We start from the raw sequence: 19,262 nt of genomic DNA, 5'->3' as shown, positions 1-19,262 counted from the left end.
ACAACAAATACACTAACTTGAAAGATAAGGAGATAGATAACTTGACACAAAGAGAACTTATTAGGTAGCAACTAAAGAGTGTATCAAACTCTAAAAACTCTACAAAACAAGTTAACAATCACCAATTTCTTACGGGAATACAAGAGAAACTCCGTTCTCTCAAGCACTCTCGTTTCTAGCCGTTTCACAACACAAGTGGAACCTTTCACTTGTGATCTTGAAATATTTGGTGGTCTACTCTCTTCTTGAGAAATATGATGTTAAATATTACAAGTATTTTCAAGAAATGAACTAACTAAGGAACCAATCTAAAGAAACACCTTAAATAGTCTTTACAAAAAAAGATGGCAAAAGGACCCCTTTGCCCTTAATGAAGGGGTGGCCGGTGTGGGCTGTTTGGGGCAGCCTTGGGGTGTATTTTTGAGCACCTAAGGTCATCCCCCACATGTCAAGACGTACACTCCCTTGGGAGAGTTCGCAACAAGCTCAACCGCGTCCATTTTCATAAACACGCCTTGAGGTCTTTGTAGTTCACGAGCTTGACTTCTAGTAAATGGTCTCGAGCTCATGACACCTGTATCAGATATACCAATTATTAGTCACGGCCAAGGATAATAACAACCGAATCGTGGATGGCTTAACCACGGGACTAAATGTATCCATAAAATCAATCCCAGGTCGTTGGTGATACCCTTTGGCAACAAGTTGTGCCTTGTAACGATCTAAAGAACCATCAGCCTTCAAATTTGTCTTAAACACCTATCGACAACCAATAATATTTTTGAGTTGGGGATGAAGGAACAAAATGCCAGGTTCTATTATGTATTAACGCATTATATTCATCAGCCATAGCATGACGCCAGTGCTCGTGCTTAACATCCTATGAGTAGAAAGAAGGTTTCGAAAAGGTCGGAGTAACAATAGATATGGAAAATGGCTTCTTGGGCTTTAGAAAACCAGTTTGAGCTCGAGTAACCATATGCCGAGAAGGTGATAGGTGGGGCAACTCAGGTTGTGGCGACACGGGTGTTGCGGTTGAATTTGGAGGCTGAACAACACCAGGCAGGATTTGCGAAGGTGTCTGAGATACAGGAAGCTCGATTATTGGCGTATTTAGGGGCTGACCTGGTTGAGTCTGATTTAGTAAAGGAGTCTGGGAAGAGTTTGAAAGAGAATTGTTTCGAGATGGATATATTGTAGGAGAAAGAGGTATTGTATGGTGAGAGGATCTGCGGGGGTTTTGGTTGATTTCATGTGCACCATGTCATCCTTCAAAGAAAATGGAAACACAGATTCATCAAAAACTACGTGACATGATACAAAAAATTTTGAGGAAAGAGGATCATAACATTTATATCCTTTATGAATTTTACTGTATCCCAAAAACATACATGGTTTAGATCAAGGTGATTATTTGTCCTTGGTGTAGGGACGAAGCCAAGAGAAACATAAACAACCAAAAACACGTAACAGAGAATAATCTGGATCCTTTTGAAAAAGTGCAGAAAATAGTGATTGATTTTTCAACTGTGGTGTGGGTAATCTGTTAATAGTATACACGGCCGTTTCAAATGCATTTGTCCAAAAATGAGAAGGAACATTGGCATGGTGTAATAATGCTCTACCAATCTCGACAATATGCCTATGTTTACGTTCTGCACAACCATTTTGTTCGGGAGTGTAAGGACAAGAAACACGTTGTGTAATTCCATTATCAAGTAAATAATTAGTCAATGCTTGAAACTCCCCTCCCCAATCAGCTTGAAAACATTTAATAGGACGACCAAAGTATTTTTCAACAAGAGTGTAAAGTTGAATAAAAACAGAAAGAACATCAGATTTAACGCGAAGAAAATAGATCTAAGTATATTTACTGAAATAATAAAAAAAGATAACATAATAGCGATAACCATCATTACAGACAACCGGGGAAGGTCTCCAAACATCCGAACAAATTAAATCAAGAGGGCCAGAAGCTTGAAAACTAGACTTGCTAAAAGAAATCTTATGACTTTTACTAACGGCACAAGTAGTGCACAAACTAGGAGATTTACTAGACTGTAAAATAATAGATGGTAATGCTTGACGAACGGTGGGATAAGCTGCATGGGCTAGACGAGCATGCCAAACACCAAGAGAAGCTGCAAAGGAAGCCGGAGAAGCTAATCTTTTCACAGGAAGTGAGTATAGGCCTTTGTTAGTCCGCCTTGTGTGTATGTGGTACCCTCGTTGTCAAATCCTTAATAAAAAATGGTTAGGAAAGAATTCAACAGAAACATTGTTAGATGCAGTAAAAGAACTAATGGAAATTAAATTTTGAGTAGCAGTTGGAACATGAAGAATATCTTCAAGTTTGAATTTTTTTGTCGGAAGCAACAATAGAGCTTGCACCTATATGAGAGATCGGTAATTTAGAGTCATTACTTAGAGTTACTTCCTCAGGACCTTGATATTCGGGACCTTGATATTCAAAATGAATGCCAAAGTTATCAAGATCAGATGTTAGATGATGTGTGGTTCCACTATCCATCAACCAATTTTAGGTAGGTGAATTTTGGGTAGTTGCTAGGTTGGAGACAGGTCGTCCAGAAACCCGAGTGCCATTAGATGTCTAGCTTGATGGGCAAACTCGTGCGATATGGCCTTTTCCTTCACAATTATAACAAATAATTATTGGCATATCTGAGGTTGAAGAAGGGATATTGAAGGATTGCGCGGTGCTCTGGAAACCACGTTGTTGAGTACTCTGAGAATAACCATGATTTTGAGAATGCCCACGACCCCTGTTACCTCTACCTCGACCACGACAACAATTTGGGGCAAAGGAACTGTGAGTGAAGTGTGCTGTGAGTGCTATGACATTAAAAGTCTCATCTCTCTTAAGTTGTCGTTCTTCATTCAACAATAATCCATATAAAGCGTCAAATGAGATATCCTCTTGACGCGCTTCAAGAGATCTTGTAAAGGGACGATAGGCTGGTCCTAGTCCGGCAAGGAAGAATTCGACTAAATCATCATTAGCAACAGGATGTTGCAATGCAGCCAACTTGTCCGCAATTCCTTTCGCCTTTTGCACATAGGACTCGATACTGGTATTTTCTCTCTGCAAAGTGTGTAGTTGTGTCTTCAACTCATGAATTTGAGGATTCAAACCTGAAGCATAGGCAGCGACCAGTTTGTTCCAGGCTGTTTGAGTCATCTCAGCACCAACTAGTTGGGGTAATATTCCTTCAGATACGGAAGCGACGATCCAACTTAGCACAAGTTGATCTTCTCTCAACCAAACGTGATAGTTTGGGTTAGGTTGTTGATCGGACAGAAACTTATCCGGAATCACCTGACTACCATCAATATGATGCCAAGTCCACAACCTCGAACCATCGGAAGGAATTGCGTCTCCCATAGCAAAAAATTTGACGATGTAAGTGTAAGTGGTAACTGATGAGCAAGACTAGGAGATGGTAGGTTGGTGACCGTGGAACTCTGTGTTCCAACAATTGTTCCCGACAAAGAGGGAGTTGATGATGTGGTGTCGTCCAACATTGAAGCTGCTGTAAAGCTTCTATCTCTCTAGCCATAGGTTTTCTTTTTGGGTTGTTTTAACCTCTTAGGGATTTGATACCATGATAGAATTTCTGATTGTATTATTATTGAAAATACACTGCCATATATACATACAGATCACGTTCCTAGACTAACCAATGTACAGAGAGTCAGTGAGTCCTAGATTAAGTCATGTACAGAGAATAACAATCCTATGCAAACTAAGCCACAATGAGCGTTATCCTTCTTCGTGATACATATTGGTTGTGATGCATTTAAAACTAACCGGTTAGTTAAATAATGAAATAACAGAATTACATTTATTTAGGAAGTAAATCACATGAAAAATATCTGGACTCCTTCATTCCACCTTCTCCCCCAATTAACACAATTAACAATCGGCAACATTGCCTCCAATTTTCAACAACTTACTGCACCACCATCTAATCTCCATTTTTGTGAACACTCAAAACAGAGAATTCCCAGAACTGATTTCTCATTTCAAAGAACTAGAATTGGATCAACTATTTTGAAATGAAGAGAGTAACTGAATACCGTATTCAAAAAAAAAAAAATTGTCTGATCACATTTTCTTTTCTATCTAGGCCATGGCAACTCGCTTGCTAGATAAAATACTTATGTTATGGACATCCTCAGCAGGTTACCTGTTCGGTCTCTTTGCAAATTCAATGCGTTACAATGTTTTGAAGATCAAGACTCATCTCCGAATCTTACTTTAAGATGATGCATCTCAATCGTGCCAAGAATGACCAGTTGGAAATGTACAACAACTTGATTTGCCTTTAATCTATAAACCATATAGATGTACAATCAAATGTTGTTATGATCGCTTGGTTATTATCCTTGTAAATGATGATAATGATATTGGCATTTCAGCATTGGAAGGTATGCTTTGTGTATATTCTAATTATGATCTCCGGGAAATATTTAAGCTATGGGTATTGAAAGACTACGATGCCAAGGAATATTGGACTTCATTGTTAACTATAGACCATCCTCACATTAGGTATTTGGCCATACTAAAATAATAAATATAGGTTTGTGGATGGTGAACTGTTATACTGGGGCATTATGGCCTCAATGTGATACCATCTAGGCTGGACTCGCTCTTACAGTTAGCTTCATGCATGTTGGAGAAAATTAGGAATAGTTTCATTTATATACAAAAAAAAAAAAAAAAAAAGTAAAAAGTTTACAATAAAAATAACCCACTTTTTATTTAGAGCATTTTGCGTAATTAGGCAACGTTACAATATACATTGTTGATTTTTAGCAAAAGACTGATTATATCAATTACAGTCAAATTTTTATTACCATATTAACATAAGCCTATTATAAATAGCTAAAAAAAATTAATAGGCAAACATTCACAAATAGGTAAACTATAAAACCTATAACTAACTTTCTAGTGATAGTTTCAATAATTACAAATTATAGGTAAAAGTAATTAATAGTTATTTGTATATATAACAGAATTATACAAATCAGTGGAAAAATAATTTAACTAAATAAGAGATTAAAAAGGAAATTTGAAAGCTGTAAAACCCTTAAATTACTCCAACTGTCCACTAATTGCTCATCCATTACTGAGCATTAAAACTCAATATCTGTGATTTAAGACATTTATTAAATCTAAAAAAATTATTTTGGGAAGATTAGAGAGAAGGAAAAGGAATAATTGAACAATCATTTTTACCAGGTATGTTCCAAATTCGAATTTTTATTATACGATTTTTATTATTCTTGAAATACGTTTTTGTTTTGAAAACTCAATTTGTTAATTTGCATGTATATTTTTTTTTTTTAATTTGCGAGTATGTTGGTAAATCGTGTTTGAAATTTCAAGAATTTGTATACTGCAATTTCAATTTGTAATTTAACAAAAATTAATGATAAACAAACGGACAATTTCGATTTAGCAACAATTTTGTATACTGCAATTGTAATTTGTGATTTAGGAAATGAATTTGTATTATTTTTGAAACCTGATAATTTGTTGATGGTTTTGAATTAATAGTTACTGACAGTTTACATACACTATTTGTTGACAGATTTGTTTTGAATAAAATGGGGCATTTACCAATTGTTCTAAAGCATTCCGGCGTATGGAACTATTATAATGTGTATGAACAGTACGAGATGGACTCAATTGCAATTGAAGAATGAACAGTACGAGATGGACTCAATTGCAATTGAAGAAACAGAAAAATATGATGGTTTAATTCAATTGATTGGTCAGCAACTTTGTATTAAGTTGAATTCAAAAACATTGAAAGTTGAATATAAAGTTGACTTTAGCAGTAGAAGAATGGAAATACATAATGACATGGGGTTGACCGTTTATGTAATGGTGCGGAAAAAAGAAAAAGGATTCAGAAACTATCCTTTATGTGTTTCTCTATTTGATAAATCCATGAAAAAGGAGAGTGATTGCTTGAATGTTGAATGCGCTATTTCTGTTATTGATGTGGAAGAAGGAAATTCTGGAGATCATGGTGCTTTAGTTGAAGTTGTTGATAAATGGACATGATCACACAATTATTTCTGGTCCAAATCACAATGAAGTGCTCGTCGGTCAAGTTTATAAGAGAAAAGCAACTTTAATATCAGTGATGACGCTTTATGCAATCAGAAATAGATTTCAATTCAATACTATACAATCAAATGGTAGTCGGGTAAGTGTATTTTTCGTATTAAAGCATTTGCGTGGATATTCTGTACATGTTTTTGTGTTTTGTTTAAAAATGTATTTATGTAGTCATGTATACATGGTTTTGTGTTATTTTAAAAATGTATTTATGTATTCATATTATTTTATAAGTAGTCACATAAACTTGTTACTATTCATACAGAATACAGTAAATGTACTTGTATACGTTAGCAAATCAGGTTAGAAATTTTCAAAATATTGAACTTTTTTTTGTATAAATTACTAATATAAAATTTTTACATTGCAGGTATAATTTGGTGTGTAAATCTAAGGAATGTGATTGGTTGCTAATGACATCTAATAATAAAAAGTCTAATTTGTATAAGATTCGTCGATTTCGTTAGGAGCATACGTGTCCCTTAAAGGATCGGGTGTATGAGCAGAAACATGTTAGTAGTTCATTGATTGGAGGAATTGTTAAGTAAAAGTTATCCAACCATAAAAGAGTATATACGGCTAAACACATACATGAGGATATTAAGAATGAGCTTGGATTGGATCTGACTTATACAATGGCCTGGAGGGCTAGGGAGAAGGCTTTGATTTCATTGAGGGGTACAATGTATGCTTCATACAATAGATTGTAGGGATATTTATACATGTTGAAAAAAACATACCCTAGTTCGCACATACGGATGAAAAAAATAGAAGACAATGAATTCCTATATGTTTTTATATCGCTGTATTCTTCAATTGAAGGATTTGATTCATGTAGACCAATTATTGTTGTTGATGGAAGTTACCTTAGGGGAATATATAATGGAACTTTTGTGTCAGCTAGTACACTTGATGGAGCAGGTTAGTCCATTAATTTTTATTTATGCATTAATTGCACTTTAAATATTGTTAAGGTGCTAGTAAATACAATTTTGAAATACATTATCTGAAAATCACACTGTAGAATTGTTTATGTATATCTTGATTATGCAGGACATATATTTCCACTTGCTTATGGAATATTGGATTCTGAGAATTATGTTACTTTGAGTTGGTTCTTTGAGTAATTAAAAGAAGCTCATGGTGTAAAATCAAATATGTGTGTTTTGTCTGACATAAACAAGAGTATTATAAAGGCTGTGTCAACGGTGTATGATGGTGTTGTACAATATGCTTGCATCTGGAATCTATGAAAAAATGTCGTAACCACTTTCAGAAAGTCGCATGCAAAATTAACTGATGTGTTTTACGAAATGGCTAAAGAATATACAATTTCTGAATTTAATAATCTAATGAAGAAGGTTGAACTAATAGATGATAGGGTGAAAGAGTACTTGCAGAAGGCTGGTTATGAAAAGTAGACTAGGGTGTATGCTACTGTAAATCGTGGTTTTACACTCACATCAAACATTACAGAAACCATGAACAGACATCTAAAGGAAGCGAGGGAATTGCCTATATATGATTTCTTAGAGGAAGTTAGAAAGATGTTTGGTAGATGGAATCACAATAATAGACAAGTTGGGACATTCACACACACCCCTATTTGCGGTAGATACAATGATCTTCTTGAGTTAAATGAGGTCAAAAGCACACGAATGAAGGTAAGTAATTTATTAGAAATAAACAATATTAATGTTTTATTTTAATATTTACATATATACATTTATAATTATCTGTAGTAATTTATTAGAAATAAACTTTTTTAATGTTCTGTATTAATATATACATATATACATATACTTATCTGTATATACAAATATGTGTATATACATATATATAACTATTTATTCATCGCAGGTTGTACCTGCAATGGACTATGTTTATGCTGTGCTACATGAAAATAGATATTATATCGTTTATTTAGAGAAGAAGACACGTACTTGTCATAGATTCCAAATTGATGAAGTTCTGTGTGCTCATGCTTATGCAGTTTTAAAGAGCAAACATTTTGAAGCTGATGATTACTGCTCTAACTTATACAAGCCAGTAGCGGTGTTGGGCACGTATGAGATTCCTCTATTGCCACTGCCTGATAAGTCTACATGGGAGATACCAAATTTTATATTGAGCGAAATTGTTCTACCATCCAAGTACAAACGTCCCCCCGGGAGGCCAAAGAAAAGAGAAAGAGAAAAGTCTGTTGGAGATTTTTATAAGACTAAATCCACTAAATCATGCAGTGCTTGTGGGATGACTGGTCACAATAGGCGTTCATGTAGGAAAATACGTCGAGTTGAATAATTTTATACATTTTAATTTGTTTATGTTTATATTTTTTTAAATATTTCCGGCAAAAAAAAAATATCAGTTATGACTTGTGACTGATTTATGTTCAAATTAATGATCAATAACATAACGCATTTTGATATATTCTTTGTTTGTATATTACATTCAAATTATAATTTTTCACGCTATATGGACATGTTTAAAAGAAAGAAAATACATATATAATTCACTTTACATCATAACTATAAACGTGTGCAGTCTATTGTAATAACTTGTCAGTTCTCACTATCATGGTGGTTATCATATTGTATGCATACTTTATTGTATATACTCATAATGTATATATACATATATTTATGCTTATACCATTTGAATATTATATATGTTTCAAATTATATTATATCAAACCTAATTGTTTAATAATATGAATAATACATTTATATGAATATATGTATTTTGAGATAAATTAACATATTTCAAAAAATGTCAGTTGATATGTATGTATATATGTAGGAAAGTACGAATAGGTGAAGTGTTATTTACATATGAATTTGATTATGCTTAACTTTTATTTAATAACTCCAATTGTATAAATAAGTTATCAGTAATGTAGTTGTTAATCATATATGCAGTCAAATATAATATGCCTTTGGTTCTAACCATCATAGCATCTATCATGTGCATATATGTATATTATATCATTTGTATATTGTTAATCATATTTATGCTTATACTATTTCAATATTATATATATTTCAAATTATATTATGTCAAAAGTAATTGTTGAATAATATGAATAATACATTTATATGAATATATGTATTTTGAGATAAATTAATATATTTCAAAAAATGTCAGTTAATATGTATGTATGTATGTATGTATGTATATAGGAAAGTACAAATAGTTGAAGTGTTATATACATATGAATTGATTATGCTTAAATTTTATTTAATAACTCCAATTGAATAAATAAATTATTAATAATGTAGTTGTTAATCATATATACAGTCTAATGTAATATGCCTTTGGTTCTAACCATCATAACATCTAACATTTGAATATATGTATATATCTATTTATGTATACCATTAGCATTCTACTAGAATATTTTAGACAACTCGCTTATAACAAAATTTAGATTAGTATTCAAAAAAATACGATAGTTGACAACTTCCAATAAAATGGAGAATCATGTTCGATATTTGATTAAAAAAAAGGATTGAACATCAGTTTTTTATTTTCAACTAAAACCAACAAAATAAAGAAGCATAAGTACTAAGGTATAATATCATGTCTCTACTCTCACACTCAAATTGAGGCCTCACTGGCCTGTCGGACTCTCATCATCACTAACTGCTCCAATTTTATTCTTCTGAGTCCCATGCTGCCATAGAAGAGCAGCATAATGAGTACGAAAAGCTTCTGCATCTAAATATTCATGTGGTATACCTTTTTCATGGCTAAGATACTCCCTGAATCAATTTTCTTAATAGAAAGTACTGCTATCAGAATTCATCTTTATATATAAAGAATTTGATAGAATAAAAATCATTGAAATAACTACTTACAAGCTTCCAGGAGATTGTGGTGGTAAATTATCCATGAATATCATATCTAGGGAAGATTCTTCGCAACCAATATACTTGGGATGTGAGGTAAATTCAATTCCCTTTTTTTGTAGAAATCGAAAATTGTTAGATATGAAGGTAACAATTCTGACAGTTTCTTCACTTCGAGGGCAACAGATGCATCATGACGAGCATATCTAAGAGAGTCATACACATACAAACATCTATCATTGAATGACAGAACAACCAACACCGAATGTATTCTGCCAACATTAACTGGAATAAAAATGTAATTCACAGTATGCCAAGGTACAGAAGCATGGAGTCTATATCCATTAATGTATTCGACGATTGTCAACTCTTGATTTTCCTGGTTATACTCCTTTGTACTGTCTGCATACTCGTCAAAAATATTCAATAATGTTGTCATGAATAAACAGTTAACTGTGCTGTATTTGTATTGACTGTTCGGTTTGTATTTTGATTTCTTACGCAAGTAATACAAAACCACATCAATATGCTGTAAACAAAAGAAATTATTATGCTTCACACAATTAGTAAATGTGTAATATATTCAGTTGAATTAACAACAAAAAAGGAATATCAACTAACCGAGTCATTCAACATTTGATTGGGAAGTGATAGCATCTAAAATCAGTTCTTATCCTCTATTGATTCAGCACCAAAGAATAAAGGTGGCTTGATGACTGATTTTTTGCTCAAGTAGTGAACCTCGGCAGATTTTCTATCAAAGTAAACTTATTTATCATGTACATACAAGATCAACATATAAAATACAAAACTTAACTTGAAATGAATATATGCATTATGCATATATGAATTATAAATGAATTAACATTACATGTCAGAACACACATAAAAATTGTGTATGATGACAGTGTTTCATATTTGTATAGATACAGTTATAAATATTACCGTTTTATGTCAAAATTTGTCATAATTTTTACACATAATACAAACGCACACATACAATACTTCAACATTAAGACATTCTATACTACTAAACAACAAAAAATTCTAATATTATATATTTATATGTATAACTATTTAGATTGAAACATATAATACTTATGTTATCTAAAATAGTAAGGTACAGATAACATAATTGATGGTGTGTTTCTTTAGTGTTCCTTCAAGTACCCAACTCAAAAAACTGCTGTGCAAATTCTGATTGTGTGACTCATATATGGTGTTGAATACGAATGGATGTTTTGTATTAAAAATCTTAGGCAACCTTGATGAGCTACCTGAATATTAAATATTAAGTAAATAATAAAATATTTATAGTAGATAACAACTATTAAAATAATCAACTTATTGTATTACTAGATGCGGATCCAAAATCAGTCATGTATGGAGATATTTTCCATCGACCTGGTTTTCATTTTCTCGAGGATAGTTTTGGTGTTTCTCCTACCAGTTTTATTCTGTGCATATCTATGATATGTCTTTTAGTATTTAAATTGGGAAGTAGTTCATCAGAAAACGTACACTGAGGTTCCGTTTCATTCTGAATTTACTTTGGATGCTTGATTTCAATTGATTTTTTCATGTGAACCGAGGCTGCAACAATCTGAAGATCGTGTTGTACATCTATATAATAATGATCACCTTCTTCACAATCCACTTTAGTTTCATCCACCTAAAACAAACATGAAAGTAATGATTATAAATATAAGGTAAATAAATAAGGAATAGTATAAACTTAATTCATTTAAAAGTATATGTACTTTCATTGGGTCAAATGACTGGTCTTTTTTTGCAACATCCTCATAACCACTGGCCATGTTTTTCACATCATCAGTTAACTCTTCAATATAAATTCCAGCATTTTGAACCTTCAAAGTTGATTCTGTATTCGAAACCTAGTATATAAAAGTTCATTAAAATGTCATATGTACGTAAGAACATATATCGTAAATACATATTATATCATCTCAAAAACTTAATTCAATTAAAAGTATATGTACCTCCATCGGGTCGAACGATTGATATTTTATTTCAACATCTTCATGACCACTGTCCATCTCAGGTTGAATATTTACGTTCGCATCATGCTCACGTATAACAGGAACATACAAACAGGAAGGGGTACGATTGACGTCCATATTACTTTGATAGCAAGCACTATGGATAAGTTAGTAGTTGTTACATTAAAATAGTGGTTCAATTTAAGATATGTTCATAAATAGTTGGCTCAGTCCAATAGTCAAATATATGTTTATTATGCATATATGTATTATAAATGTATTAACACTACATATCACAACAAACATAAAATTTGTATATGATGACAGAGTTAAATATGTATATTTGTATATGTACATTTATATATGTATATATATATATACATATATATGTACATTTACAGTTATATATAATTAAGTATAACTGTAAAATGTTAATATATGTATCAAATTAATTCACAGATTACAAACATACGAATACAACATTAACATCATAACATTCTATACTACTAAACAACAAAAAAAAACTAATAATATATAGGTATATTTATGAAATTTATTTATGAAATTTTAGATTGACACATATATACTATTTTATTAGGATTGTAGATATGTGTTCGTTGAATAACATGACATACATCAAGAAACAATTGCTATATGTATGTAAGAACATATGTCGAGAAAACATATTTTATCACCTCAAAAATAGTTACCTTTGAATAATTGCTACTGCCAAGAGTACAATGCACATTCATGGATGGAATTTCTCCTTGCTCACCGATAATTTTTTTTTTATGAAATCCTAACATGTATTACAAATAATTATTTAAATTATTAATGATTCATTTGAAAGTAATGGTTGTATACATCATACCTTCTCATCAATATCTTTACTTTTGATAGCATTCAATACGATGTTATGATTGACATTTATCAAATTGCACAGATTTTGAAATTCTGACTTCACCTACATTTTATATTAAATGAATTTATATTGGTAATTTAATAATATGAATTTACCTCAAATTTGAAGATGATTGTAATATACTTACATAAATCTCATGTGCATGGACTTTCTGATTGAGAATATTGAGATCATGGATCAAAATGGTTCTCTTCACTGTTGCATCGATCACAGGTGGTTCAATATTATGCGGTGACTGAATTTGCTCCTCTACTAACTTCTTATTTAAGGTGAACTTTTTGACTGTTTTATTATCCAAAAACGGAGATGTGTTAGAGACTGCCGCGTTTGAAATCACCTTTGTAGGAGTCTTGATTTATATTGACGCACCCGATGACATTTGCTTCTGCTTCTGTTTTCTTTTTGAGGGCGATACAGAGATACCTATTTTACTCTTTCCTTTATGAGCAAGAGAGATTGGAAGCATGTCTTGAAAGTCGTCGTCAGAATTAACAACATCATTCATTGGAGAATTCACAATGGTAACATTGTGAACAATTTTCGGTGGGAGTTAGAAAGCTGCAATTTCACTTATGGATGCCTTGATGTTTCGAAAGGAATTCTGGACATCATTTTTGTATTAGTAAATATTTGAACTTTGACCGAATTTCTAGTTGAGCATACTGAACTTTGAGGGGGTCCTATTACCCCCTAGACTTTTTAAAGTGAATTTAATTCTCTCCCTCTCTCCCGAAACTCTATACCCAGATTCGACGCTGATGCGTGTGATACACAGCCACCTCATATTTACATGTGTTCAAGTGGGCAGATATATGGTAATAAAATATGGAAAAAAAAATTCTAGGTGGTAATAGAATCCCCGCAAAGTTCAGTATCCTCAACTGAAAATCCAGTCAAAGTTTAGGTATTTTCATAGGTATTATCCCAAAAAATTGTATTTAAGATTACTAAGACACTTAATTTTACCTTTTTGCACATAAACATGTTCTTCGTAACTCATTTGTACCTGTTCGGTCCTTTATGGTTTTCCAATTCAGCAACCTCGGAATTCGATCACCAACCCTTTTGACAAATCGCTTATAAACCTTTAAGCAACACTCATATATCCATACTTGCATAACGTATAGCATGCCATGAAGTTGATAATATTTTCCATCGGAGGTCAACTTCCTTGATATGGACTTGGCAAACTCTTCGTAAGCTTCTTTACCCCAACAATAATTCATGTATCGTTCGTGCTCAACCACATCAAAATGAATTCTTGGAACTCGAACAATATGCATCTTGTCAGACATAATAAAACGATGAACGAAATACAGAATAGAAATTTTTAAAGCATCATCATCATTCTGACCCCATACTTTAACCTCAAATGCTTGGAATAACGTTGCTTTATATGGTTCTTCTTCACCATCAAAATACGTCTGCATTAATCTATTCGGCATGCTTGTGTCGAATATAGAATCAGCTTTGCAAGCAACACAGTTCAGACCAGAAATAATTGCAAAATCCCTCAGTGAAAATCTTAACGTGTTTTTGTTAAATCGCAACATTATAGCATCCGTTGAACTAGTTTTCAACTCAAGGGACATAGCGCACCTAAACAATTGGGACTGAACCCATGATTCCGGCATATTGGTGTATTGATCAAAGCATGTTTTTATAAATTTTCTAAGATGAACACTGGATAGATTTTGTTTTAAAGCATCAAATATCTTCATCTCCACATAACACGAAACATGCGGGGACTTCTTAGGAAGATCTGTGATGACAACACTACTATCCTGTTTAACCAAATGATCAACCGCAAAAAACACAAATGATCAACCGCAAAAAAACACAAATGATCAACCGCAAAAAACACAAATGATCTCAAAAAATTATCAACTGTATATAAAGCCTCATCCATAAACTAATTGTATACAATTACATATCATAAAATAAATAAAAATTTTGTATGCTAACCGAATTGAATATATGTATAACTTTATATATATATATATATATATGATTATAAATATAGTTATATTTACATAAGTATAACTGATTTATGTTGATATATGTATATATCTTTACACCGAATACAATCGCACAAATACAAAACCTTAATATTATGAGATAACTAAACTACAAAAAATCTAATTTATAAATATACGAAAATACCATATGTTGAATCTCAACATCATTACTCTCAGCTTTGGATTGATAAAGCTTGGAACATTTTGCTCTTTCATCATTGCTAGAATTTGACATCTTTTTTTCTTTTCTTTTTTTTTGATCCACTTGTACTGACCATTGATATTTTTGAAGCATTGATTGAATCGTCTTTTGATTGACAATCTATCATGGTATTTTGAATTTTAATATGATCATTGCCACTTTTTCTTCGAGTTTCTGCTCTCAACTTGTCTTCTTCCAATTCCGCTATAAAACCTGCATTGTCACTGTCTATTTGAGAAACTCCCAAATTAAATGATGGAGAACCACAATTAGACTTGTCTACATGTTCAATACCTCTTGTTAATCTCCTAAAAGGGGTTTTTCCATCCATTTGAAAAACTACGAATTGATTATTTGCACACCTAATTAACACTGCATAGATATGAAAAATTGAACAAAATTAGTGGATAATGTAGAGAATAACTTAAAAAAATAAAGAAGAACAAATGTGTATATTGGTAAATATATAAAATTTATCATAAAAATCTTCAAATCAAATCTGTGCGAGTTTTTAGGGACGAAAAAAGCTTCAAAGTAATTTTTAATGGACAAAATTCAGCTAATGTGTAGTTGACAAAATTAGAGAAAAATTGGGAGAAGAAATAGGAAGAGATATATTTCTTCATATTTCAATGGAAAAACGTTTGAGATTTTCACAATCTTCAGAAAAAAAAATTTGAGTTGAAAGATACAATTTGGATGGAACTTAGCTGTATCAAACGTGAAAATCCTTTGTCGCCTAGAACATCCAATAAGATTGTAGGGAGTAAACTTTGCCGCATATCTATCCAATCGGCTATGGAAGAGAATAAAATATTAATTATGACAAAGAAAAATCTTATTTGCCTTAGTTTTATACATTATAAATTATATTTGTATAAATAGATCCACATAAAACTGAATTTTAACTAACAATTACCTATGAATTGTAATTATTTAAAACATTACCCATACCATGTAATTATAATTTTTTTTCCCCTATAAACTGTAATTTTTCCTAAAAAATATCCCTTAAATGTCACTTATTAAATGAATCTTTTCATATTATTTGATAATAATATCTCAATTAATTAAGTAGTGTTCCATATTCATTAAAAGATTAATTTCCTTTTTAGCGCCTTTTTTAAAAAAAATTACTTGTTAATATATTTTTGTTTGTTCTCTTTTGGATTTCAACCATATATATTACAAAATATTATATTAACATATTACCAATTTTATATATGTGTGTATAATATATATATACATATATATATATATATATATACACACACACACACTAGCTTAGTGTACGTGTTTTGCACGTGTGTCTCATGTCAAACACAAAACATACACAAGAAGAACATCATTACTAAAAAGTAGCAATTAACGTTAAATTAAATAAATGTTTGACACAACATTTCAATTCGAAGTAAATTGAGTATTTACTGAATCGATAAAGACAAAGAATTTAGGTTATTTAGTTAATTATATTGAACTATCCCGGGTTAGTATGAAAACTGCTAAGACTTATTTCTAGAATCAATTAAATTACTATGTCTATTACATAGTTATGATTAAATTACTACTCTATTATTAAGGAATCAATTAAATAAATATTTTAAAAAATAAAAAAATAAGATGTAGTTCCTTTAAGTTATATCAAACTTAAATTTTTATTAGCTAATTAATATCATGAGGGTGTTTCTACGTTATAAATTGTTAGGTCCGGAAATAGATTTCTTCTAAATCCAAAGAAAAGAAATCAATCTTTAATCATAAACAAAACAATTCAAAGTATTGCACAAAAGAGTTCTACTTATAGCTAAAGTAAGGAACTTAACCAAAAAAAATTACCAAAGCAATGCATAGTCCACACAATTTGATCAAAAGGTCAATTTAAAAAGAAGATTTCATCTCCACAACACATCATCAATATAAAAATATTCTAAAATGGAGTTAAATCTACATACATGATATTGATTTGATTTAATTATTTGAAAGATGCAATTCGAGCAAGTGTTTATTGGTGGGTGAGATAGTTATTTCTCTTTTTATAATATGTGTAAAGAAATTGATCATAGACCTTACTCCAAAAGTTATATCATGAGGAAAAAATTGTCCAAGATATATTAAGGAAACCGTCCATCATTTTTTAAATAGAATTAATCAACTAATCGATTCTATATATGTCCTGACGTCATATAAATATATAAGGTTTTATACAAAAGACATACAAGAATTTTTCGTAGAATAAAAATCAATCTTTAAATATATCAACAAACAAGAACAAAAGATAAAACAAAATAAAGATCCAAAAGTACAAACCTCAAGACCATGAGTATCGATGATTTGATAAGAAGCAATCAACTTTTTTTGGTGCTTTAACGGGCAATATCTCATTAAATTGAAACATCTCAAAATATTTCAAACATGTAATCTCAAATTCAAATCATTAACTTTAACAAAAAAATCAAAAAAAGAAAAGAACTAACAAAATTCAAATCTAAACAGTAAGAACACCAACACCAACACCTTCGTCCTTAAACTCTTCTTCTCTGCGTTCATGGACTATCCTACAACACCTTTCTATCTAAACCTAAATAAATGGAGAGTTTGTCCAGATGTTTGTGTTGGTGGATTTGGGGTAGATTTAGGATTATTTGAGGATTTTATCCATATATTTAGGAGTTTTATTTCTCATATAATTATTTTAAGATTTAATAATGTATGCCTTATATATTAGAAGAATGATTAATTAGAAATAGTTTTTTGAAAAAGGTCCTAAATAAAAAGTAGTTAAAGAATTCCACTCTTTTTTTGTTCCAAAAAGGATTCACGTCAAATAAATGTTATTTTGATTTATAGAAATTAATTATATATGAACTAATAAATATTTCTATTTCAAATTAACTAAACCCTAATGAAATAATTGATTTTTAATCTTTTTTCTCCTTCTCGTTAACCTATGAGTTATGACTAAACCAATTTTATACTTATTCCTATTGAAATCCCTTGTTCCGTGTTATTTATTTTTAATAATTGACTCAAACCTTTTAATCAAAAAGAAAAAAATTGTTCTTCTTTTTTCATTTTTGGTCGGAGAAAACAATATTTTTAGAACCTTTTTGGGCGGAGAAAACAATATTTCCTTCTATTTTTAGAACTCTTTTTTTAATAGTATTTTTTTTTACCACATATTTTAGGACTCTTTAATTATTGATTCTATTAATATCACTTACCATATAATTTGATTCTTACTAAATATTTTAGGCTCCTTAATTAATTTTTAAAATATATTTTTCTTTTACCATATATTTGTAATGCCCCGAGACTACACCCTGGGTGTCACACGTTGCTTACGGCCCCGAAGGACCACAAGCCAACCCATGAATGGTACCTGCTGTGAGCACTGAATAATGTTCATGAACATATGCGGAAGAAAACTGAAAATGCCATAAGGTTCTCAAAATGCTAAGATAATAATTGAGTATATTGATGGTAACATCTAAAAAACTGAATAACTGACTAAGCTAATCTGAAAGCCTCTAACTGTCTGAATATGGACTTGATGGGACAAACCTGTAATGCTCCGAGTTTGTACCTCGAACGCTACACGGTGCTTATGATCCTGAAGGACCACAAGCTAACCCATGACTAATATCTGCTGTGAGCACTAAATAATAATATTGTAAATAATGCGGAAAAGTATGTTGAAATACCATAAGATTCAAATTCTGAAATATCGATAAAGAAATATCAACTGTAATAATAATCTGTAAAACTAAATACTGTCTGAAAGTCTAGTCTAAAAAGCCTCTAACTGAAACTTTCTGAAAGTGGAGTTGATGGGACAAGCCCCCAACTAACTCCGTCTACTGAAATACTGAAATAAAATACATCCTCGATAGATGACGACTCACTACTAAATCTGACTCTGATGGCTGAATTTGAATTGTCTATGCATGGTCAGGAACCTGAGCGTTCGAACCTATGATATGAGACATCATAACACAAAGAAAGAGTATGCGATTAGTACGTGGAATGTAATGGTATGCTAGATGAGGTAAGGTTGAATGCAAGGGTTCATATGCATGAACAATAACTGACTGAATGATATAGAGTAACTGAATATGAGA

General features: G+C 31.4%; 1 protein-coding gene and 1 long non-coding RNA gene across 2 annotated transcripts; both read left to right on the top strand.

Annotated features, from left to right (window-relative positions):
- Positions 1 to 5,179: 5,179 nt before the first annotated feature.
- LOC107850098 lies at positions 5,180 to 7,800 on the top strand. The gene is made up of 3 exons (XR_001668458.2): positions 5,180 to 5,263; positions 5,616 to 6,239; positions 6,522 to 7,800. It is a non-coding gene; the product is annotated as an uncharacterized LOC107850098 (long non-coding RNA).
- A 9-nt stretch (positions 7,801 to 7,809) lies between these two features.
- LOC124889541 lies at positions 7,810 to 8,455 on the top strand. Its single transcript, XM_047401476.1, has 2 exons — positions 7,810 to 7,815; positions 8,012 to 8,455. The coding sequence occupies exons 1-2, from the start codon at positions 7,810 to 7,812 to the stop codon at positions 8,453 to 8,455; spliced, it is 450 nt and encodes a 149-aa protein (XP_047257432.1).
- Positions 8,456 to 19,262: the final 10,807 nt, after the last annotated feature.

The sequence above is a fragment of the Capsicum annuum genome, chromosome 12, assembly GCF_002878395.1.
Source record: "Capsicum annuum cultivar UCD-10X-F1 chromosome 12, UCD10Xv1.1, whole genome shotgun sequence".
NCBI classification, from domain to species: domain Eukaryota; kingdom Viridiplantae; phylum Streptophyta; class Magnoliopsida; order Solanales; family Solanaceae; genus Capsicum; species Capsicum annuum.
Note: the sequence above shows the minus strand (reverse complement) of the source record. Positions and strands in the feature narration are given on the sequence as shown.